This window comes from Rhinoraja longicauda, chromosome 1 (genome assembly GCF_053455715.1).
Source record: "Rhinoraja longicauda isolate Sanriku21f chromosome 1, sRhiLon1.1, whole genome shotgun sequence".
Classification (NCBI taxonomy): Eukaryota; Metazoa; Chordata; class Chondrichthyes; order Rajiformes; family Arhynchobatidae; genus Rhinoraja; species Rhinoraja longicauda.
The window spans coordinates 62,095,358-62,120,539 of NC_135953.1; the positions used below are offsets into that span (position 1 = coordinate 62,095,358).

The 25,182-nt window shown below is 39.5% G+C and overlaps 1 protein-coding gene across 1 annotated transcript in view; it reads left to right on the forward strand.

Annotated features, from left to right (window-relative positions):
• scfd2 (sec1 family domain containing 2) overlaps window positions 1–25,182 on the forward strand; it is a 229,179-nt gene that overhangs the window by 80,951 nt on the left and 123,046 nt on the right. The window contains exon 5 of the mRNA XM_078410453.1: window positions 18,910–19,159. Within this exon, the coding sequence (XP_078266579.1) occupies window positions 18,910–19,159 (250 nt within the window). The remainder of the gene's footprint in view (window positions 1–18,909; window positions 19,160–25,182) is intronic.

The window sequence follows — 25,182 nt, forward strand, 5'->3', positions numbered from 1 at the left end:
GTTGAGGTGTTTCCTAATGCCAGTTTCTTTGAGATGATAGAAATCCTGGGTTTCGGAGGTCTTGCCAAAGAACCATGGGGAGTTGCCTGAGTGTAGCTGGTAGATGATGCAATAATCCTGATGCTTGGAGACGAAAAGGGGAAATGTTTTAAGAAGATGGGTGAGCACTTTAAAGTCTGGACAGAAACTTAATGGATAAAACAGAAAATGATGGGGAGAACAGGGTTTGATATCTATCTGCTATCTATCTCTTTTCTATGAATGGGCACTTTTAGAAGCTTGGAAAACTGATGTTGAATCTAGGTATGAAATTTGAATTTCACATTAAGTTGGCAAGAAAGGCAGAACTATATGACGTGCAATAGTTGTGGATGGAATATATTTATGATTGGTTTGTTAAAGATTTTGCTACTTTTACTTTTTTCCATGTTATTTCTTAGTATTTGATGTAATTAATATTTTTCCTTCTCCAGATTTCTATTGGTCCACACTCTTGAACTGAATTTGTAATTGGGAGTTAATTCTTTGAAGAATTGAAACAAAATAAAATGTTATTATTGAGTAAATGTGAAAAAAATAAATAGGTAGTTGTCCTTCAACTATATACAGTGAAGTCAAAGTTGAGTTTATTGATATATGCAAAAGTACAGTGAGGGACAGGTACAAAAATCTTGTGTTGAGCAGCAACACGAGCACATAGACAACCAAATTGTACATAAATTACACAGAAATTCTACAAAACTAAAGTCAAGAGATTTTAATTGCCATATGAACCAACAACGGAACACTGAAACACTTACTTGCAACAGCATAACAGGCATGTATCGCTGTCTACATAGATAATTTATAATGCACCAAAATAAAGAATAAATTGGTAACTCCAAAACAAGTGCATAAACGTCAATGTCCATGGTGCAATCAAAGTAAATCCATAATTCATAGGGTAGTGTGGAAAGGAACTGCAAATGCTGGAATATATCGAAGATATTCACAAAATGCTGGAGGCAGCATCTCTGGAGAAAAAGGATGGGTGATGTTTTGGGTCAGGGCCCCGCTTCAGACTGAAAATAGAAGGGAGCGAACTGGAGGTAAGAAAGGGCCTGAACAAAACAGAACGGGCATCAGATGTCCAAGGAAGGGTGTAGTATCACCCATCCATTTTCTCCAGAGATGCTGCTGTTGTGATATTGCAAGGACTATTTTGTTTTATCGCAAGGATTACTTTGTTTGCCCGAGTAGCAACATGTATATATGGGAATGACGTATTATGACCTGGCACTCTCGTTCCAGGTGGCCATGTAATAAACTGAGCCTTAATTCATGCCCGGCTTCAAACCCCTAAATACGTGTACTTGTGGTCATTCCAGAGTCATAACAATGGTATAACAGATACCGGACTACGAAGCACAACATGGTGGCAGCAGTTTGTGTGATTTAGCCGTAGCAAGGTAAAAAATAATAAATAAATAAATAAATAAATAAAATGAGATGAAAGAAAGCCCTAGAAAATGGACGCTTTCCAGCTCAGTAAAGAATGCCAGGAATGCATCTCGACAGGGCCACTACATATGTAAGTACCTGGTTAGAGGTCAGCGCCGAGCTACCGACGGAATACTGCAAGCAACTGAGGGTGGTGAGTGAAGGCCCACGTCGCGCCCCAACCTTGTGCAGGCCTGAGTTCGGAAGGCGGATCGACTAGACACACATGGAGGCGCGGCTACTGGAGAGACCGGCCACCCAGGAGGCGCGGCGACTGGAGAGACCGGCCATCCACGGAGGCGCGGCGACTGGAGAGAACGGCCACACACGGAGGCGCGGCGACCGGAGAGACCGTGATACGTTTGTTTTTAATCCAAATTTAATATTTCAAGTTACCGTGTTTACGCCATATATGGCAAGTAACATGACTCGGTTATCTGAAATGAACTGGCAAGTGCCAGACATTGCCAATTAGTTCTCCTTGTTCAAACAGAGGATGAAACTGCCTGCAAGACTTAGAAATCACATCGGTGTCTAAGCAGGCAACAAAGATAAAACTTGCCTTAGGAGTAGAAGGACTCCGTCGTTTGAATGTGTCAGGTTTGAGTGAAGAGGATCAAAACAAGCCAGAGGAAATATGGACATTCTTTGAGGGCTAGTTGAGGACGAAGGTGAATTTCAGAGTCCACAGATTGGAGTTGATGTGGTATCGCCAGAAACTGGAAGAATTGCTCGATCAATTTGTGACCCGGTGTCGAGAAAAGAGTCTCCAATGTAACTTCAATGATCCCGAGCTCAATGAAAGAATCATTGAGTTGATAAACGCGTCAACGCCCTATGAAGGTTTACAGTGAGAGCTTCTACAGAAGCCTGCGGGATACACCATTCCAGAGGCGCTTACATTAGGCAGGCAGTTTGAGGCCATTGCGGCAGGCAGACAGTGCATTGCAGATTTAGAGCCCAAGTCTTGCAATATAATTGCAGTCAAGACAACAGGGACAACGAAACAAAAGCAGCAAGATAAGGAGAGACAAAACCCTTGTGGCCAATGTGCTTTGTTTCACAAGCCCAAGCAATGCCCGGCATATCGCGACACATGCAAGAAGTGCGGCAAGAAAGGGCACTGGGCAAAGTGTTGTAGGTCTAAGGGTGGTAATCTACGGCCATCTAAATTGTCAGGTGGCAAATACAAACAGGTTGACGAGGTACGGCAACAGTCCCAAGGGGGTTATGCATTGTACTGCGACAGTCAAGATGAAGGATCTAATATGTTTTTCAATACCATCACCATTTCAAGTCTGGACAGAGTGCCTCCAATAGGCGATGAGGCGTTTGCAGTGTTGAACATCATATGCCCATCGATGAAGGGGCAACATCGACTGAAGGTGAAGATAGACACCGGAGCTGGAGGAAATATCTTCCCCTTCGGGTCATACGAGACATGTATCCACGTGACAAGTATAAGCAGTACCTACGCCCATGCAAAGTCCGACTGACGGCATATAACTGGACAGAAATCCCTTGTCTTGGAACTATATCCATTTCATGCCGATACCAGGGATTGATGTGGTGTCCTCAAGAATTCTTCGTGGTAGACGTAGCAGGACCCGCTGTCATAGGCCTCCCAGGAATCAAGCAACTTCAGGTCGTCACCATACGTGCCATGGGAACAGAGCACCCATCAGACACTCCGAAGGAGCAAGACAGTTTCAACTCGATGGGAGACCTAATGAAGAGATGGCCTAATCAGTTTGACAGGATTGGCAACTTCAAGGTGCCAGCCACCCTTCATCTCAAGGAGAAGGCCACACCACACGAGATACCAGTCACACCTTGGACCAAAATAGCAATGGATATCTTTGAGCTTGACAACATACAATATCTTGTTATGGTAGATTACCATTCCAAGTTTCCGGTGGTGCATAAGCTGACAAGCACCACGAGTGCCATGGCTGCTAATATGGTGACTGCAACATTTGGCCTCCTAGGAGCACCGACGGAAATCATCTCCAACAACGCCCCACAATTTGTTGGAGAACCGTTCAAGTTCATGGGAAGGCAATGGGGAATCACCCATATGACGTCCTCACCTAGGTTCCCTCAGTCGAATGGACTTGTTGAGAGAATGATACGAACAGTGAAGTCCGTCATCAAGAAGTCCTTGACAACAGAACAGAGTATAGCAGCAGCTTTACTCAACTTGCGTACTACACCGATTGATTCCAAATTACTGACACGAGCAGAGATGATGTTTGGAACACAGATTCGGACACCTCTACCCACTAACCTTGACACGAACAAGGCAGACCAAGGGCGAAGGAACTTTGAGCGACTTGACGAGCGCAAGCAGCGAATAAAGGCGCATTTTGACAATTCGGTTGAGACAAGACTTGAAACCATTACACATTGGACATAAGGTCTGGGTTCTGGATCAAGCAACTCTTGTCTGGATACCAGCAGAAGTGAGAACGATCTGTGACGAGCCCCAATCAAGATCCTACATCATTGAAACACCAAATGGAACGTGCACGTGCATAATACGTCATTCCCATATATACACGTGTTAGTAAGAAACATGCACATTACTGTTGATAATCATTACTAGGGAAGAATTTTGGTGTTTATAAAAAGCAATTGTGTTTAGAGTTTTGTTTGTTAAACATATTTTATTTTATGTAAGACAAGGGGGATGTTGTGATATTGTAAGGACTATTTTGTTATATCGCAAGGATTACTTTGTTTGCCCGCGTAGCAACATGTATATATGGGAATGACGTATTATGACCCGGCACTCTGGTTCCAGGTGGCCGTGTAATAAACTGAGCCTTAATTCATGCCCGGCTTCAAACCCCTAAATACGTGTACTTGTGGTCATTCCAGAGTCATAACAACGGTATATCAAATACAGGACCACGAAGTACAACAGCTGCCTGACCTTTTCCACAGCTGCCTACTCCAACATTTTGTTTCTATCTTTGGTTCATAGGAGAGGGTTGTGCATTGTTCAGGAGCTGTGTGGTTGTTAAGAAGAAACTATTCTTGAACCTTGTGGTCAAAGTTTTGAGACAGTATTGGGTCTTTCCATTGGTAGGAGTGAAACGAGAGTGTGGGTCCTTGATGATGTTGGCTGCCTTTTTGAAACAGCGCCTCCTACAGATTCCTTCCATGGTGGGGAGGTCAATACCCATGATGGTCCGGGCAGTATCCACCACTTTTTGTAATCTCCGTTCCTAGGTGTTCGAATTGGCGAACCAAGTCATGTTGCAACCAGTACATATGAGACAGCGTTAATGCCTAAAAACTGTAATGTCCAGGTTCAGGAACAGCTTCTACCCAACAATCATCAGGCTATTGAACACTACGAGTTCCAGCTAAACTACGAATTGCCTTGATTGCACTGGGGATTTGAGCCGTTGCTTTTGTTATTGCACGATATTGTTTAGTTTAGTTTAGAGATGCAGCATGGAAACAGGCTCTACGGCCCACCGAGTTCGCACTGACCAGCGATCCCGGTACACTACATTATCCTAGATGTTCGGGATAATTTACAATCTTTACCAAATTTTCCTACAAACCTGTACGCTATTGGAGTGTGGGAGGAAACAGAAGCACCCGGAGAAAACCCATGCAGTCACGAAGAGAACGTACAAACTCTGTACAGACAGCACCCATAGTCAGGATCGAACCGGGGTCCCTAGCGCTGTAAGGCAGCAACTCTACCGCTGCGTCTGTTTGTTTTGTTTTTATTATTGAACTTATTTTTGGTATTTATTATTGTATCTACTGAGTACTATATTTATATATCTGTTCTGCTGCTGCATGTAAGAATTTCATTGTTCCATTTAGGGATGTGAGATTTTGTGCCCAAGAACAAACTATTAGTGTAACAGTACAAAATTAGAAAACAAGTCAATGGTAGTGCAAGAGGTGGTTTGTAGTATTCCATTGCAGAGGTAGGATTAGGGCTGTGCAGGTCAGTTAAAGAACCTTACATTTGTAGAAAAGTAGCTGTTCCTGGATGTGCAACTTCAGTACCTCCTGCCTGATGGTAGCAACAAAATGAGGGTGTACCTCAAATGATGAGTATCCGGTAATGATAGATCTTACTTTCTTGAGGCAGCACTTCATGTTGATGCTTTTGACAGTAAGCTATGCTGAATCTACCACTTTCTTGCAGCCTCTTGCATTCCTGTGCATAGAAATTGCCATACCAGGCCATGATGCAACCAGTCAGGATATTTGCTGCAGCGCATCTGTAAAAGTTTGTTAGAATAATCGGTGATGTGCCAAATCTTTTAAAACTTTTAACTTTCTCAGGAAGGGTGAAGTCCTCAGAAATGTCTCAGTTGATTTACTTGCTATAGAGGTTGATTTACTTGCTGAAAAATTGATTTATGGCTTTTGTTGAAGCGGGAATTATGTTTAAAGAAAATATGTGCTCTGGCACCTACTCTTAAATTCCTGTCAATGACAAAAAATAATGATCAACCTTCTTTCTCCTTCATTTAATCAGATCATTGAATGTTATAGGACAATGAAAGGCCAAAATGTGTTTTCTGATAGGTCACAATCTAGTCTAGCTGTCACTCCTTTGCTGTTTGCTTCCAAAAATCTTTCCAACTTTTTATACAAACACTAATTCTCTTTTGATTGAACTCATGGATAGTGGTTGAAAAGAATGCTTTGTGTTGGAAGTTTCAAATCGAGCCTTAAGTTTTTTTCCTCCCCTACTGTTCTTTGCCACCCAAGCTACTAGTACCCTATCATTTTACAAAATATATTGTGCGCCTTGCATTGCATCTTCTAAGCAAACAAAATTGGCCAACTCAAGTCCATTGAGCTGCCAAAACAATCACCTCCCATTGCACCCAATTTATCACCAATACAGCAATTCATTTTGTGTTCAATGTTTATTGTTAGTCCTTTGTCTTTTAGTATATTTGTGAATGGAACACGTTTCCCAGAAATATTTACTTTGTATGTTGGTCTGGAATTTGCTGTACATTCAAAATGAATGTTTTTGTTTCCAATATTATTTGGCTTCAAATGAAAGTTTTTATTATCAAATGTGAAATATAGTCAGTGGTATGACACAGTTTTATAACAGTTGGTTTGGACCTCCTGTGGCACGCTCCCAGTCAGTTGAAAATCAGGAGGAGGTTTTAAGATGTAATGCACAATATTTTTTCAAGGCTATGAATTTAAGTTATCATCTTGTTAATCAGTACCACATTTACCCTTCCACTCACAATTTACAGTGCCTTTGCCCAAGAATATGCCATAAATTTTTAACCAGGGTCCAACTGGCAGCCCTTCCCCTTTTAATACTTTATTTTGACGGGAAGAGTAAAATTGTAAACTGTTGTTTAAAAAATGTAACCATAGACAGGGTTGTTGCATTCTTTTCTCTGGGTCAAAAGGTTGTGGATATGAGTTACACTCCTGCAATTTGAGCACTAGATCAACATGATCTTGTCAGTGCAGTGTGACGGAACGGGAGTTATGTTAAAATGAGGCTCTGTCAGGACCTTTGGAAAAAAAGGCACAGTTTTGATAATGAATGGCCAGAGAGTTTCCTGCACATTGTTTCATCTTCAGCCAGCAAGGCTGAAGTAGATTATCTGGTCATAGTCAACTTGCAGTTTGTTTGCATTATGAAATATGTGTATAAGATGTCATCTTTTCTGCAATGGTGACAATACTTTTGAAATATTTAATTGGCTCTAAAGCAGTTCAGAACATTCAACGGTTGTGAAAGGTGCCGGATAAATATATCTTTCAACAGTATACTGCAGAAAGGACAAAAATACAATCTTAATGGAGTTTTTTTCACAATAAATGCTTATGGCACCACTGCACCAGTGAACGTTTCCCCAGCAGTTTTGCATAATTTACATCTTGGACAGTGGGCAGAGCTTTTATCATGACTTCAAAATCACAATTGAATTCAAATTTTTTTTTTCATCAGCTAGCATTTCATAGCTCATTGGAACAGGCCCTTAGGCTCACAATGTCTGTGCCAAACATAATGCCAATGTAAACTAATCTCCTCTGCCTGCACATAATCCATATCCCTCCATTTCCTGCATACCCATGTGCCGTTCTAAAAGAATCTTAAATGCTTCCATCGCGCCTCCACTACCAGCCCTGGCAGCACATTCCACGCACCCGCCAATCTGTGTTTTAAAATAAAATACTCCTATACATCTCCTTTATACTTTGCTCCTCTCACCTTTGAAGCTATGCCCTCTAGTGTTTAATAGTTCCACCCTGGGGGAAAAAAGATTCTGTCTATGCAGTAGATGCCTCTCATAATTTTATATACTTCTATCAGATCTGCCTTCCAACATTCCAAAGGAAACAATTCAAGTTTGTTCAACCTTTCCTTCTAATTTGAGCACCATTCTGGTAAACTTGTCCCTCCCTGGTCATTCCTCCTCGTCCCAGTTCCTGTCCCGCGGAAGTAATAGAAGCTTGAAAATTCACACCACCAGACTGGAGAAGTTTCTTCCTCCGTTATCAGACTTCTAAAAGGTCCTTCGATAAGCTTGGATACTGTCAGATTCTCCCCCAACCCATTACGAACCATTGGACTTTGTCTGTGGAATCGATGTGCTGCAATGCTGAGAAATATATTTTGCACTCTGTATCTTCCCCTTTGCTCTATTTATTGTACTTGAGTTTGAATTGATTGTATTTATCTCTGGTATATTTCATCTGTTCGGATAGCAGGCAAAACAAAGCTTTTAGCTGTATCTCGGTACACATGACAATAATAAACCCAACCTCTTCGGTACCCTCTCCAAGCCGCATCCTTCCTGTGATGGGGTGACCAGAAGTTCGTGCAATACTCCAAATTTTACATAACCCAAGTCCTATAAAGCTGCAAAATGATTTTGAGTTTTGTATTCATTGCCCTGACTGATGAGGGAAGCATACCATATACCTTCTTGACCACTCTATCTACTTGCCTTGCCATTTTCAGGGAGTTATGGACTTGGACACCAAGATCCCTCTGTACATCAATGCTGCTAAAGGTCTTTCCATTAACATGATGCCAAGTTACATTTGAAGTCCCAAAGTGCAGCACTTTACAATTGCTCCGATTAACCCTCATCTACCATTTTTCTCCAACCATTTCTGTAGCTGATCTATATCTTGCTATATACTTTGAAGGCCTTCCTCAATCCTCAAAGTCCACAATTTTGTAAACATCTGTAAACATACGAACCAACTGTCTGCATTTGCGTCTAAGTCGTATGTTTGACTGCAGAGTTCCCAGCACAGATCCCTGCATAACTCCACTGGTCAACGACCTCCATTCAGAATAACACCCTTCCATCACAACCCCCTGTCCTCTATGAGTAAGTCAGTTCTGAATCCAAGTCACCAGGAATCCCACGCACATAATCTTCTGATTCAATAAATCACTAAACCATCGATGTTCACAGAATGCTCTTTCACTGAAATACCAATCGTCTGACCAGCCTTGTCCCCTAATGCAAGGTCCAGAATGGTCCTTTTTTCAATTTGACGATCCACATACTTTCAGGAAATCCTCTCAAATACACATAATAGGTTCTGACCCATTTACTCTTTTGCAGTCTTTTTCACTGAGTAATTCTGTCAATATTGTTGAAGTTAAAATCAGCTACTATGATAGCTTTTGTGAATCTGTTCCTCTATTTCGCACTGGGAGATACATTCAATATATCAATAATTATTTTCAGTAATAAAATTGGCCTGCCACCTCATAAACGAAGGTTGTTAGTGTAGATGTCATGCTTTAATATTCTTGATCTTAGCTCTTTTTTTGTCATCCTTTACCATTTCTTTGTTTGAAGCTTTACACATTTTCTACCCAATCTTATTCTGGCTTCTAGATAGGCATGGTGCCATTGCATGAATGACTTAAATGATAAATGATTTTTGGTGGTCTGCAGAGTTGTGTGTGGAGATCATAATCAGTCCACATTTTCCCCATTTTGAAAAAAAATAAACTGGGTAAATTAACATTAATCTTTTAATACGATCAATTATATCTGTATCGCATTTGTTAATATTTTGGAATTTAAATTCTTTCCGGCAACAGTTGAAGTTGCAACGACAGTTTGTGTAATTGTAACAGAAAGGTGTTGAACTGCATGTAACCCAACCAGCTTTCGTTCGAGAGAACTGGTTCCATCTCTTTTGAAAAGAATATCTCCTGTCCCCAAGTCCTGCCATTGTGACGACAATTTCACACTTCACTCTTTATTACTCTCTGGAATAGTAGATCGAGCTGTTAAAATGAAACATGGGCACATAAATGTAAGCAATAAATGTGGACTTGCCAGAATGATCAACATCCTGTGAAGGAATAACAAAAAAAATAATAACCGAAGAAGAATTGCTCTCTCTTCCAGTAACATCCTAACTGCAATTAGTTAATGAGGGTTGTTCAACTGTTCACTTCAATGCAATGCCATGTTTACTCAAAGGTTATTTAGCTATAAACATTTAACATTTTTCAACTTTCTTACTATGTATTTAAAACTTTTGATCAAATAATGCTGCTTATTGCACTGGCTGGCCAAGCAAAAGCTGAATGCATTTATTAATGATTTTCTACTGGGGAGTATGGCTTTCATAGCTATGATTTGACATACATTTTCACCTGGAATTAACTAAAACATTTAAAACCACAATGTTTCCTGTCAGATTTAGCTCAAACCCGAAGCATTCAGGATAAGATAACGTGATCTTCCTTGACTTTGTAAAAGAACTGTAGCTTTTTATGAGCATAATAAATGCTTACTCTTTAAGAAGTCATGTTAAGCGACTTGTATCTTCTGGCGCCAACCAGAGCAAAGTTAAGTTTTGTAGTGCATTTCAACTTCCTGGAGCTGACCTTTTATTATTTTAATTTGAATCCTCTGATGTTAATCAATTAAGACCACTCTGAAACCTCTTCAACCAGCAGGAAGTACATTTCAGAGGTAGCTACATTTTCTTTTCACCTGCCATGCAAGAGAAAAGTTTAGTTCTCGCCAGTATGAGAGAAACTAATTGCAAATCAGTCATGGTGCATTGTGGCAGGAGCATTTAAATCAATGATTGTTTACTTGTTAATGATATGGTTTTGTCTGACTTCGATTCCCACTATCCCCAGGGTTCCTTTCTAGGCAGCTCTATGTGGCTCTCTCAAGTTCTGAAAATTTGGATACCAACTGAGCAGGCTTCTTAAGAAAAGTTGCCATTTAAGATGTTAGAACCCAACCCAAATATAATTTTTAGAATTTGATATGTGAGGTTAGAAATTGGTGTTGCGAAATGCTGCTACAAAATTATTTTTCTGGCTTGGTATATTAATAGTCACCATATTGTATTTTATGAGGGAACTGCTCATTTATGAGGGAACAAGCAAGTTCCCTGTTAGGAGTTGAAACAAGGAACTGCAAATGCTGGTTTTGGCGATATTTTTATTTCTACATAAATATATTTGGGTGGAGTAAAAAATTATTTGTTGGCCTTAATTATTTTCATTAAATGTTGTTGAGACATTTCGAAACTGAATGGAAATTATTATGAAAAATTATGTAATGCAAATGTTAAGAACTTTCTCAATTCAATTGTAAATAGTGTTCTCTGACAAATTGAGCCAATCAGAAAATAAGCCTGAGTGATCTTAAAACAATAAAGCCACAATATTATAAGCAACGATCAAGTTTAATGAATGCATAGCAGAAAGTTACTAATTACTAATCGCTCTGAGAAATCCATTCTCATATTCTGGTAGGAATTAAGAAAAGTCCATTCAAATCATTTCTTTCAAATTCATTAAATTATGACTGCTCTGATTGTAATCTCATCTTCGCATTCCCATAAACCCACCATCACATTTCATTCCATTTCTCCTCAAGCAACTATCAACCTAAATCTTAAAAGAATCAGAAACTCTATTTCCATCGCCTGCTGAGGAAAAGAGCTCCAAAGACATTCAAACTTCAATGAAAAGATTTTGGCTCATGGTTTAGTTTTTTAGTTTTAGTGAAACAGCACGGAAACGAATCCTTTGGCCCACCGGGTCCACACCGACCAGCAGTCCCCGCACATTAACACAAGCCTACACACTAGGGACAATTTGCATTTATACCAAGTATACAATCCCAAGCCAATTAACCTACAAACCTGCACGTCTTTGGAGTGTGGGAGGAAATTAAAGATCTCTGAGAAAACCCACGCTGTGACGGGGAGAATTTACAAACTCCGAACAGACAGCACCCGTAGTCGTGATCCAACCCGGGTCTCTGGCGCTGCAAGCGTTGTAAGGCAGCAAGTCTACCGCTGCACCACCCATGTAGCCATGTAGCCATGCCCATGTAGCCATGATTTAAAATTATGCGAGGCATACATAAGGTAGACAGTCAAATCTTTTTCATCAAATGCTAGAAGGCATAGCATTGTCAAATGTCAAATGCTAGAAGGCGTAGCATTGTCAAATATCAAATGCTGGAAGGCATCATTTTAAGGTGGGCGGGGCAGTTTACAGGAGATGTGTGACAATTTTTTTATGCAGAAGGCGGTGAATGCCTGGCATGCGCTGCCTGGGGTTGAGGCAAATACGATTATGGCATTTAAAAGATTTTTGGATAGACAAATGGATATGCAGGGAATGGAAAGTTTTGGATTATGTGCAGGCAGATAATGTTGGGTTTGGCATCATGTTCGACACCTAAATTATTGGGCTGAAGGACTTGTTCCTGTGCTATAGTCTACGTTCCACAACTTAAATGTTTAATTCTTTGTTTGTAAAATGGTTAACGGCTGTAGATTCTGCCATTGGAAGAAACATCCTCTCTACATTCAGTCTGTTAACATTCGCCAGGTCCTTTCGATCAAGTCACTGTTTTAAATACTAGATAACATAAGTTAAGCCTGTCCAATTTTTTGTAATAGGACAACCCAGCCATTCCAAGTATTAGTCTTGGAAACCTTCCTGAAATACATCCAATAACATCTTTAGATAAATAAGAAGCCAATACAGAAAAGAGTATTCCAGGTGATCTTACAATTGCCCTTTATAACTGCATTATCTCCTTACTATTATATTCTATTCAGCAATAAATAATAACTTTTTGTTAACTTTTCTCATTTGCTGTGCCCTTAAAGAATAATGGACACGGACACCCAGATCCATTGTTCTTGGTGGCTCTGTAATCTCTCACCCTTTATTTCATTTGGCTTTATGTATTTTCCTGTTAAAATGGATAATTCCACATTTTTCACATTACAGCCTATTTGCCAGATATTTGCCCAGCCACTTAACCAATCCATACATCTGTTATCCATTTGTGTTTAGAGCACCTTTATGTCTGCTTCACAACTTAGTTTCCAGCCTGTATTTGTGTAATCAGCAAAGTTAGTAACCATATCTTCAGTGCCTTCATTCAAGTCATTTATATGAATAGTAAAATTTTGAAGTCCCTGCATGGATCCCTGTGGCACACCACTGATTACATCTTACTAATGGGAAAAATATTGATTTATGCCTACTCCACTTCTCTTCTTATTTTGCACCCTATTTTCTCGTTTTATATCTCTAGCCTTTATCCACCCGTCTGCCAATAAACACCCACTGTCCCCATACCTATATTCACCTATCACTTGCCAGGCTTTGTCCCATCCCCACCTCTTTTTCATCTTTCTACCCCTCCAAAGCAATCAGATAAAGATAATCCCTGACTCACAACTTCCCCTTATCCATGTCTACCAGAGATGCTGCCTGACTCACTGAGTTACTCCAGCACTTCTCAGTTTTTTGGCCATATTGTTACAATGGCTAGCAGATCATATTTTCTTATTTTCATTTGTATTCTTGGTTCATCTGGTTTGTTTTTAATTCAGTGTGCATTCTGATCAGAACAGAACTTCTAGTTTTGTCTTAATTTTTTTAATAACAACCTCTAAGCGTATCTACTGATTTACTCTGCTTTGCACTCTTTCATGAGACTTTAACACCTACCTATCTACCTTTCTGTCTAATATTCTCTCTGCTCTTTGATGGAGCACATCTTTGGTCCCTTGCCCTATGCTTAAGTTTAAAATCCTCTCAACATCCCTGTGGATCATGAGGAAACAGATCCTAATATGGTTCAGGTATTCTGCCAACTAAAATGGCACAGCTCAATATTTCCACAATCTCCCCGTTTTCCCCAAGAACATTTTCCCACTTCTTCCATTCCAGTCTTCAACCCGGGCCTTCAGTTCTCTAAACTGTTTATCCTGTACCAGTTTGGACGGCTCAGGTATCAAGTCAAAGATGATTACATCTGAAGTATCTATTTGGTGCGTAGCAACTCACTGAATATGGAATTGTTTCATTCCAAAATGTCAAACTCAACCTTTGCATCAATACTATAGCTATTTTTGTTAATTTTTTAGATGGCAATTTAATTCATTTTTAGTGTTTACAATGGAGCCAATGCTATCCACCTTTAGAGACATAATTCTATCCACCTATCCATTCTGGAATCTGCAGTTCTGATGCAGGGTCTCGACCCGAAAAGTTGACAATCCTTTTGCCTGCACAAGTGCTGCTTGACCCATTGAGTTCTTCCAGCAGCTTGTGTTTTGCTCTCTACCGTTGATTCTCTTTTTGTTTTTCTTTGAATCCATATTATTGTATTGGTTAATGTGGGCCCTTTACTTTCACATGGAACAGAGAATAGAGCTTTTCAGTTACGAAGAGAGATTGGCGAGGCTAGCTCTTTTTTCCTTGGAGCGGAGGAGTTTAATAGGGGGTTGAGGTATAAAAAATTTATGAGCAGTAAATTGCAGATTTTTTCCCCCATATCAGAGATAAAGCTGGTGGACATAGATTTAGTGCGCCAGAAGGAACTGCACATACTGGATTACACCGAAGATAGACACAAAATGCTGGAGTAACTCAGCGGGTCAGGCAGCTTGTCTGGAGAAAAGGAATAGGTGATGGTTTGGGTCACCTATTCCTATTCTCCAGAGATGCTACCTGGCCCATTGAATTGCTCCAGCATTTTGTGTCTATCTTCGGACTTAATTTAGGTTAGAGGATAAGAATTTTAGAGGGAATGGTATGTGCCTGGAATACACTACCAAAAAATGAGGTGATGAAATGAGTAGTGTCACTGACTGAACTATATGCAAAAAAAAAGGAATGTCACTGTACCTAGGTAGGTACATGTGACAATTAAATACAATTGAATCATTTAACCGTTAAGTAACTATCCTTGTTCGGACTTTACTGGCTTTACCTTGCACTAAATGTTATTCCCTTATCTGTGCACTGTGAAAGGCTCGATTGTAATCATGTATTGGTCTTTCCGCTGACTGGTTAGCACGCAACAAAAGCTTTTCACTTTACCTTGGTACACGTGACAATAAACTAAAACTGAAACAGGTAAATACTTGAGGCTCCTCGGTTTGGAAGGCTAGAGGTCATGCTGGGAAATGGGATTAATGTGGATGAGTGCCCACTGGCCGGTATAGACGTGGTGGGGTGATACTATCACATTTAATGCTGGCTATTTTGTTGCTGAAGATGCTTTTCTAAGCTAATTCCATTTATCTGCATTTGACCCATATCCCTCTGAACCTTCCTTATCCATGCACATCTCCAAATGTTTTTTAAACAGTGCAATTTTACCTCTCTCTACCACTTCCTTTGGCAATCCATTCTATATCCCCACCACTTACGGTATGAAAACTTGCCTCTCAAATCCTTTTAAAATCTTTCCCCTTTTGCCTTAAGTCTATGATTTAGTTTTGTACTCCCGCACCTGTGAAAAGGACCAAGGACCATGCTCAAATTATGCTCATGAAGGAGGACAGGGACCATTTGGTAGATGATGAGCTTTGTCTCAGCTCTGAGGTCTTGATCTTCAAATACCCTTTTCCTCAATCAATAATATTCTGGTGCATTAAAGGTGGTGATGAATTCCATTATTGATGTCCAACGTTGCCAGGATGTGGTTCCTAAAAACTGGAAAATAGCCCAGATTTTTCAGTATCTCACCATAACCTTCTAATGTCAAAATATAATATAATGTAACAGGGATAAATTAGTAAAGTACCTTGGTCTTGCAAACGTTGAGTGTAAAGCCCATCCTCTTCAGCAAAAATGTTGACTGTGGCTTGAAGCCTAGCCCCTCAGCATACAGAAATGCCTTGTCTGTATACAGCAGTGAGAAAAGTCCATTTTGTCTGGAGCACTTCTCGTAATCCACATGTCCTGTTCTTACTATGCAATCACAGGAAATGCAACACCAGCCCTTTAACCTCCACACTCCCCACATCCCCACACTTCTTAGTCAGGTGCACTGGGAATATTTCCAGATGAAGCAGTGAATAAAATGCATTATTTATTCCTCAGTGCAATCTCTATTGGGTAGACCAATGGAGAGTTAGACCACTACCTTCCTGCACATCTCCATTCCTATACAGGTAGATACAAAAAGCTGGAGTAACTCAGCGGGACAGGCAGCATCTCTTGAGAGAAGGAATGGGTGATGTTTCGGGTCGAGACCCTTCTTCAGACCATTCCTATGCATATCCCAACCTGCCTTTTTAATTCTCTGCCCCAGTGTCTCTCTGACTTTTCAGTCCTTGTCTGCTTAAACTCAAGACCAAATTTCATCTTCCAATTAGGCACATTATAGCTGTCCGGATCTAACATAAAGTTCAGCAATTACAGTAGGGAGCATTTCTTGTTTTCGTTTGTGATTTCCAGAATTTTTCTTTGGTAATTTCAAGCAGTGATTATACCTTTCCCAACACTAATCTTGTTTTTGTTTGTGCCATTACCAATAATTTTCATCTTGCATCTTTTGTGATTTTAATTTCCTGATATCCACCTTTTTGCAGATCTTCCTTTTTCTTAACTTTTCTTTTTTGTATCCTTTCTGCATCCTAATTATCTCTTAACTTTCATCCTGTTTATCGTTTAACTTTTCTCGTCTCTGAGGAATGGTTATTAATGACTTGAAAAGCTATGAAGAGAGAAACTGACCAACTGAACATGTCTGGCACTTGCTGTTTTTATTTAAGTGTGGATTAAATTATCGAAAATTAGCCATAAGAGGCAAATATAATCAAAATAATTTTGGGTTACTTCTGCAGAGAGGGCCATTGAAATTATTTTAAAATATAAAACTTAAATGTAGCTGATCATTGTTGAGATGTATGTACTTCTTTCCACATTCCTTTGGGGCAATGTTGAAACCACACCTGGAGTATTATATTTTCTTGTCTCCTTTTTTAGGGAGGATGTACGTTTAGTTTAGAGATACAGCGCGGAAATAGGCCTTTCGGCCCACCGGGTCTGCGCCGACTAGCGATCCCCACACACTAACACTATCCTACACCCACTAGGGACAATTTTTATATTTACCAAGCCAATTAACTACGTCTCTGGAGTGTGGGAGGAAACCAAAGATCTCGGAGAAAATCCACGCAGGTCATGGGGAGAACGTGCAAACTCCGTACAGACAGCACCTGTAGTCAGGATCGAACCGGGATCTCTGGCGCTGCATTCGCTGTAAAGGCAACAACTCTACTGCTGCGCCACCTTGACCGCCTTTGTATTTGAAACAGTTTGGAGAAGGTGCAATCGGTTGTATTATGAGTTAAAGGTGTTGTTCTATGAGAAATCTGGTCAGGGTCAGTCCTTTCCTAATTAGAGTGTGAGAGAATTGCATGTGGCCTTATTAAATTGTGTAAAATTCTGAATGGGGTTAACAAGTTGGTTGCGAAGGTGATGTTATCATCCACTTGGGGAATATAGAGCCTTGGAGACATATTTTGGAATAAGATGGAGTAGAGGATTTTTTTTTCTCTCTCAAAGAATTGTGAATCCTTACAATATTACCCCCCAGAGACTGCAGAGGTCGAATCACTGAATATATTTAAGCTTCAAATGAAACGATATTTGACTTGCAAGGGAATCGAGTGTAATTGGAAACAGATATGAAAGTGAAGTTAAGGCCTTGATAAGATCAACTGTGAGATTACTGAATGGCAGGGCAGACTCATGAGGCTACATAACTAACTCTCGTTCCTATTTCTTATGTCAAGTAAAAGTTGGGAATTAAAGTGTTCAAGATTAGATTTCTGTAATTATTAAAGAGAAATTATTTCTTTCTGACAACAAACTAGCCTTTGGTTTTTGGGATCCATGAGTGACTTTGGACTTTACCATTTTTAGAGGAGCAAGGTATTTGAAGATAGGTAATGCTGATTGCTACTTTGCAAATGTAAATCTGAGTGACTGCTTCAGTGCTACAAATAATATTGTAGGGTTGGGAAGGACAACATAATTGGGCAGGCATTGGCTCGTACAAGTGTGAATGATGTAAGGGCATGGCTCAGCCTGGTTGTGATCTTTCTCGTAATTAGTCTCTTGGAATTCATTGCTTAGATTGTCAGGCGAAGAATGGCCAGCTGGATGACATTCTGCAGAGTTATTGTTGCCATTGAAATTATTCTGCAGTTCTGGTCTCTAAGGAGCTGGCAATGAGATAATTACTTAAATATACTCAAACTGATTAAGACAAGTAGATATGAAGTAACTGGAAAAAAAAGATAGTCTCCATGCTGGGAAGCCAAATGATTTTTTTTCTCTCAAAAAATAGATATGGAGGATAAACAAATACAAATGACACAGAGGCATAAGTACATTCACTCATTATTCTTTTAATTCACTTGTTATCTTTTTCTTTGAATTCTAAAACCCATGCCTTGAATAATATCTATTTTTTTGTCTAGACTTTCTGTAAGCTTATGCAAAGGACACATTTTCTCAGGATGTGATCAGAAACATTTGGCTAACCAAGCAATGATTACCATTGAGTTCAACCTCATTTAAATTGTTCATTCTGCCAAATTTATTTTTCCTGATCACAGTGTTGCTGGATTGAAGGACTGTGTGTATGTTGTATTGGTTTATTATTGTCAGGTCTATGGCGGTACAATGAAAAACTTTGTTTTATATGCTCTCCAGGCAAATCATACCAGACATGAATACAATGAATTATTCTGTATTCTGCCTCGGCATTGAATATTCTACTTAAAATATTGGTGTAATTTAGTAATTGCAGTTATTAAGAAATTAAGAATGTTATTTAGTAATCGCAGTTGTTAAGAATTATAGTAAACACTGAAATATATATTTGGCTATGAAAATAGTGAGGCTATTATTCAAAATAAACCTAGTCCTTAGTTCAGAGTTTAGTCATTCCAAAGGATTTTAATTGAACCACAACATTTTTCTCAGTATTTTCTATATTTTTATAACCATTATTGTAATGTTGGATTGGTTTAAAATTGGTTTGAAATGATGTATGAACCTTTTGGGGAAAAAAATTAATTCAATTTTTCATTGAAATTAAAAATCTTTCTTTTTTGTTTGTTTTGCAGACTCTGGAAGATTCTGATGTGTCGTGTGTTTTAACCCAACTTTTGTCCATAATCAAGCCCCATGGGGAAAGAGATGCCTTAGATTACAACCTAGAAGAAATTCTAGTTCTTTTGGTTTACATCTACTCTATGGTAGGAGAACTCAAGTTGGACGAGACAATGGATAAGGCTGAATGTGCAGTCAAAAATGCCTTGTTGCGGTCATTGTGTGATGAGCCTAACTTATCTCAGATACTTCAGCAAATGACAGGTGAGTTTGAATTCCATTTTATTCAACCAAAACCAAATCATGTAGATCAATAGCCATACCAAAATTCCAAAATGCTATTGATGTTTTATTGATTTAGGCTTTGTTGTGGGATTTTTGTGAGTATTGGTCACAGAACCTTTGCACTTGTGTGGAAGAAGACAAGTATTATTTTTTCATTATTTGAAGATATCCTTCATGTTAATTCTATCCTCCATGGTTGAGGAAAAAGGGGATCAGAATTTACAGGGAAACAGGAAAATTATTAGATTCCTTAAAGCATTGGTACTTATTAAAGTGGGACTGGCACAACTGTTCAGAAATAGGGGTTACCCTCCATGTTTGAATGAGATATACATCAGCAGGATAATTACAAATATTTTAAATTTATTTTCTTCAAATTTATTTATGACGACCGATACCATGTTGGAAATGACTGAATGGAGTGGGTTATAATGACCACAGGAATTGGTGCTTCACCGCAGCTATGCATAATGCACACCACTGATTTGGCCAAGAAGACACAATGTTTTATTTTTAGGGTGACACGAGACTGCGAATTCTGGAATCTTAAGCAAAAAACAAGCTGCTGTTTATTTCACGACTTTTTAATTCAGGAGTAAGGAAGCCTTATTGAATTGTATAGAGCTTTACTGAAACCATACCTGCAGTACTGTTTGGAGTTTTGAACTCCTTACCTAAGAAAGGCCGTTATCTTTCACCCCATCAGCTTTCTTACCCAGCACATCATTCTTTGATATTTCTGCAGTTGTAACATGATCCCACCACCAGTTACATCTTTCCCTTCCCGGGCACTTTCCCCACTACTGTAGAAGTGTGACACCTGTCCCTACACCATCTTCCTCACCAACATCCAGGAACCTAAACAGTCCTTTCAAGCGAGGTAGAGATTCACCAGCACCTCCTCCAATCTTGTCTATTGCATTAAATGCTCTTGTTGTGGGCTCCTCTACATCGGCGAGACCAAGTGCAGACTGGATGACTGCTTTGCCGAGCATCTGTGTTTTATGCACAATGACCATCTCCTGGTTGGCAGCCATTTAAATTCCACTCCCCAGTCCGACAATGACCTGAAGTGAGACTCTCGTCCGTTTAAACCTATCTGATCTCCCGGTTACTAAACAGTTTAAGTCCCTCTCCCATTCCCATACTGACCTTTCTGTCCTGGGCCTCCTCCATTGTCAGAGTGAGGCCCAACGCAAATTTGAGGAACAGCACCTCATATTTCGTTTGGGCAGCTTACACGCCAGCGGTATGAACATTGACTTCTCTAACTTCAAGTATCTCTTGCTTTCCCTCTCTCTCCATCCCTCCCCCTTCCCAGTTCTCCAACCAGTCTTACTGTCTCCCACTACATTTTATCTCTGTTTGCTTTGTTGGTACCTTCTCCCAGCCAACAATGATCTATTCTACATTTTCCTTGATCTCCATTCCCTTTGTCCTGGTTTTAAACCTTACACTTCCTTATCTATATACACCCCTCTCCCCTGACATCAGTCTGAAGAACGGTCTCGACCCAAAACGTCACCCATTCCTTCTCTCCAGAGATATTGCCTGTCCGCTGAGTTACTCCTGCATTTTGTGTCTACCCACAATGACCTATTTGTTCTTGGCTCCTCCACAGCCAGAGTGAGGCCAAATGTAATCTAGAGGATCAGCACCTCGTATTCTGCCCAGGTAGTCAACAACCCAACAGCATGAGGACCTGATCCACCCAGGTCCACTTTCACATCCTTTTCTGTGCACACTCAGTCCACACCCCAATTATTATGTTTCCTTTTCCTCCCACCTGGTTCCGTCTGCATAGCACCTCTTCTCTCCCCATTGTTCCCATCTGCCCAATGTTCTTTCCTTTTGTATCAGATTTCATTATCTTCTGCTCTATGCTGTTTCCACTAACCACCTTCCATCCACTGTTGCTCTCTCCATCACTGCCTCCCCCATCTGGCTCCATCAATCCCTCCTTCCCTGAATCCACCAGCTTCCCATCCCCTGCCTCATGCTTCCCCCTCACTTCTTTGTATGGCTATCACCCCTTTACAGTCAGTCTTGTCTTAAAACTTTGACTGTCCTTCTTCCTCCACAAATGCTGTCTGACTCACTGAGTTCTTGCAGCAGCTTGTTTTCAGCTCCAGGTTCCAGCATCTGCAGTCTCCTGTGTCTGGAAGAAAGCAGAGGAAATGAGAGGAAATCTCATTCAAACTTAAAAAAATAATAAGGGGTTTGTCAGGCTAGTTGCAGGGAGATGACCTCCCCTAACTGAGGAGGCTAGGACTAGAGGCACAGTTTGAAAGTAAGTGAAGGCCCATTTGGGATAGAGATGAGTGGTAGTTTTTTCACCGAAATGATAATAAACCTTGGAGATCCCCCCCCCCCCCCCCCCCCCCCGATGGCTGTGGAAGCCCAGTCATCTTATTTGCTCATATTTATTATAATCGGTTCCTAAATCAGTATTATTTTATTCATTAACTGGGTTTCTTTAACTATCCACCATTTCAAAAGGAATTTTAATATTCTTATAGAATTATTTTCTGTTATTGAGACAAGTTTGTTTTCATGTCTCTTTTATATTATGTTTAATTTTAATGACAAATTGCACATATAGAATGTTGTACTTTCATAAGATTTATAACAGTGAAGACCAGATAAAAGGAAGTTATATAAATTGTATATTCACATAAATTCACTGTGAGAACAAGCTAATGGTCCTATTGATTTACCTCTAATGGTGTTCCTTTCATTTCCTCATGTTAATTTTTCCTTTGGAGGCATCTGTATTCGAGCAAAGGTTGATCCCATCAGTTAACAAGGTTTTGTCTACTTGTCACCAAATGGGAACCCACTGTTGATTTTTTGTTGTCTCTCAGCCTTTTCAATTTATTCCAAACAATTGTTCAGTAGTAGCTTCACATGGTGCTTCACATCCTGGTGTTACAGTACCAACCCTCAGGGCTGATGCTTTGTTGTAGATGGCTTAATGAGTGTTGTTCATCTCTTAAGTCTATTTCATTAAAGGGAAACAAAAGCAAATGAGCAGCCTTTGACAATCAACATTAAATACAGAAATCACAGCTGCTGATGCATGCATGTTTGTAGGAAGAGTAAAATGCATTTGGTTTCCTCAAGTACAACTTTAGTCGGGTTGCAGATATTAATTCTCATATTCCCTTCCTAACAACCTCCCAACATTGTGCAAGACTTTGTTGAATTTTAAAATACATAATCTTGAGGATAATGTTGTAAACAGATCTAGAGAGAAATTGTGGAACTGTCAAAAAGAAACATGCAAAATTTCTCTCAACGGTTTCATTTATTAATTATAATCAAATAAATGATGGTACAGAGTGCTTTCATCCATTTTTGAGAAACTTCTATTCAGATGATTCTGATTCAGATAAATCAGAAGATAGACACATAGCTGGAGTTAACCAGTGGGACAGGCAGCATCTCTGGATAGAAGGAATGAATGACATTTGGAGTAGAGAGCCTTCTTTAGACTGCCATCTGAAGAAGGGTCTCGACCCGAAATATCACCCATTCCGCCTCTCCAGAGATGCTGCTTGTCCATGCTGAGTTACTCCAGCTTTTTGTGTCTATCTTCGGTTTAAACCAGCATCTGCAGTTCCTTCCTACACAATCAGATAATCAGTACTTGGCACAGACAGGCAACTTGCCCTGAGGATTATGTGTCAGGCAATCTATGGTGCAACTGCGAGAAGAGACCAGGAAGATGGGATCAGGATATCATGCATTCATCAGAGATGACATTCTTACTTTGTGCTGTCTGTGAGTGTGTTTGTATTTTTTATGAAGAAAGGATTGTATTTATTTTGTGCTTTTTCAAGTACCTTGGATATTCTATAACAATTAATTACTTTTGAACTGTTGACACTGTCATAATATTGGAACAGTGGAAGCCAAATTGTGCACAGCAGGCTTTGACATTGAGTAAGATAAGTGATCTTTTCATGGTTGAAGGATATTTGGAAGCCAGGAGGCCATATTGTGATTTCTCTGCTTATTTGCATCCTACAAAAACTTCTGCAACAATCGCATCTGATCTTGGAGCTTATGACAGTGAATCACATGTTATTTACCCATTATCCAATGTTTGTATTGCCAGAACGAAATAAGCAAAGCTTTCAATACAAACAAGTATCCTTTAATTCTCATTTTGATTAAGGATTCCTGTGAGTTCTTACAATTCTCACAAAAATTAATTCCTCCTTTGCCGTCATCTGCTTTCTTTTATTTTGTGTTCAACAGTTAGTCTAAATGTAGCTGGATCAGAAACGTATCATTAATGAAAACATTCATCTATGATGTGGATTATTCACAATTGCAATTTATTTTGACGATAATACTACTTGAAATGATTTCTGGCTCCATAAACCCGACATTCAACCTGAAATCAAAGTTGTGCAGTATATTTTGTTGTAAAATTGTTATGGATAAGTGAGTTTTTATTGTTTGATATTCTTTCCAATATAGTTCTGACAAAAGTTGGAAGCCATATTTTCATCATGAGCCAACTAGATCAATCCTCTAACCCTTAACTGGTGCCTCGTAACCTAGAGTTAAAATTTTTTTTTAACAGATTAGCGCTTGAAATCAATTAAAATTCTGCTACAAAGTCAAAACTTCAGTTGAATTTTCAGCCAGGAGAGACTTCAGAAAATGTATTTGATATTTTTTATTCAATAACAGAAATGATAAAAACTAGCAATAAGGAGCTGCTGTGAATTTGAATTCAGTTAAGTAAATAAATGTGGAATAAAAGCTTAGGCATTAGTAGTGATGTCTTAAAAACCGTGAGCTTGCTCTGTTTACAAATATTCATTTAGTGAATGAAACCTATCATTCTTAATCGTTTAGCCTTCCAGACTGACTCTCAACCACCCTCTCATTGATGCAGCATGTCATAGGCTTTGGGTGCAATTAGCAATGGGCAGTGCATGAATGTTTAATAATAGTGTCCTATTCTGTGAATGGAAATGAAATAAAGATTCTCCCATAAGTATTTTTGGGAAGGGAATTCTAGATTTTGAGCCAGTAATGAATCTGTTGACTCTTCTTTTTCCTACAAGATGTTAAAGTCAAAAGCTTGGAAGTGCTGTCAAAGAAACATGGACCATACGTCTTGCGACTGAATTTACTGTGGCGATACTGAGCCAACATAGAAGGGGCAACAAGCAAGCATGCTGTTTTGTACTAAATGTGGAGAGTTTCAGTATTGTCGGAGTTGTAAATAGTGAAATAATTTGGGGAATCCGGAGATAGGTTGCCACTAGATCCTTAGCTTCTGTTTTGCTTATGTACCAAAGCATTTGTGGGGCAGGGCCAGATACGATTCCGGTAAACGGTTGGATGTGGAGAGGTTTGATGGCAATTTAATGCCAAAACCAAGAGATTGGAGGTAATCATTGCTTTCCACATATAATTAAAAATCTACTTGCCACTTCTCAATCTTCGCCTGAATATTGTCGAAGTCACGCTGCACTCTTCAGCACCTTTTCAGCCTTTCTGCTCCAGACCAGTTAAAGATGGCAGATTTTTTTTCTGGAAATAAGTATATTGGATTGTTATTTTGCATACTGTCTGTCTATTTCATGATAATTTTTTCTTGCATTTTCTTTTCTAAATTCCAGATTTATTCAATGACCTAAATTTGCATTGCCCAACTGTCATGTGATACAAAGTCTTGACTCTGGATCAATGGTTTTGATTTGTGCTCAATAGTGCCCGTAAAGCTGCAGCAAGTAAGAATTTAATTGTACTGTTCCTGTGGCAAATGACAATGAAACACTCTTGACTCTTGATAATATAGTAATGTAACCACTAATCTGCCATTTGCAATTGTACAGCAGGATTAATTTCTAGCCTGGCAGTAGGCCAGGGATTTGCATTTGATATGCCAGCTGGACAAGTCATAACAGTTTTATTAGGCTGCTGTGTGTTAACATTCATCAGGAATATCTCCTTCAACAAAGTTTTTGCCTTTGATT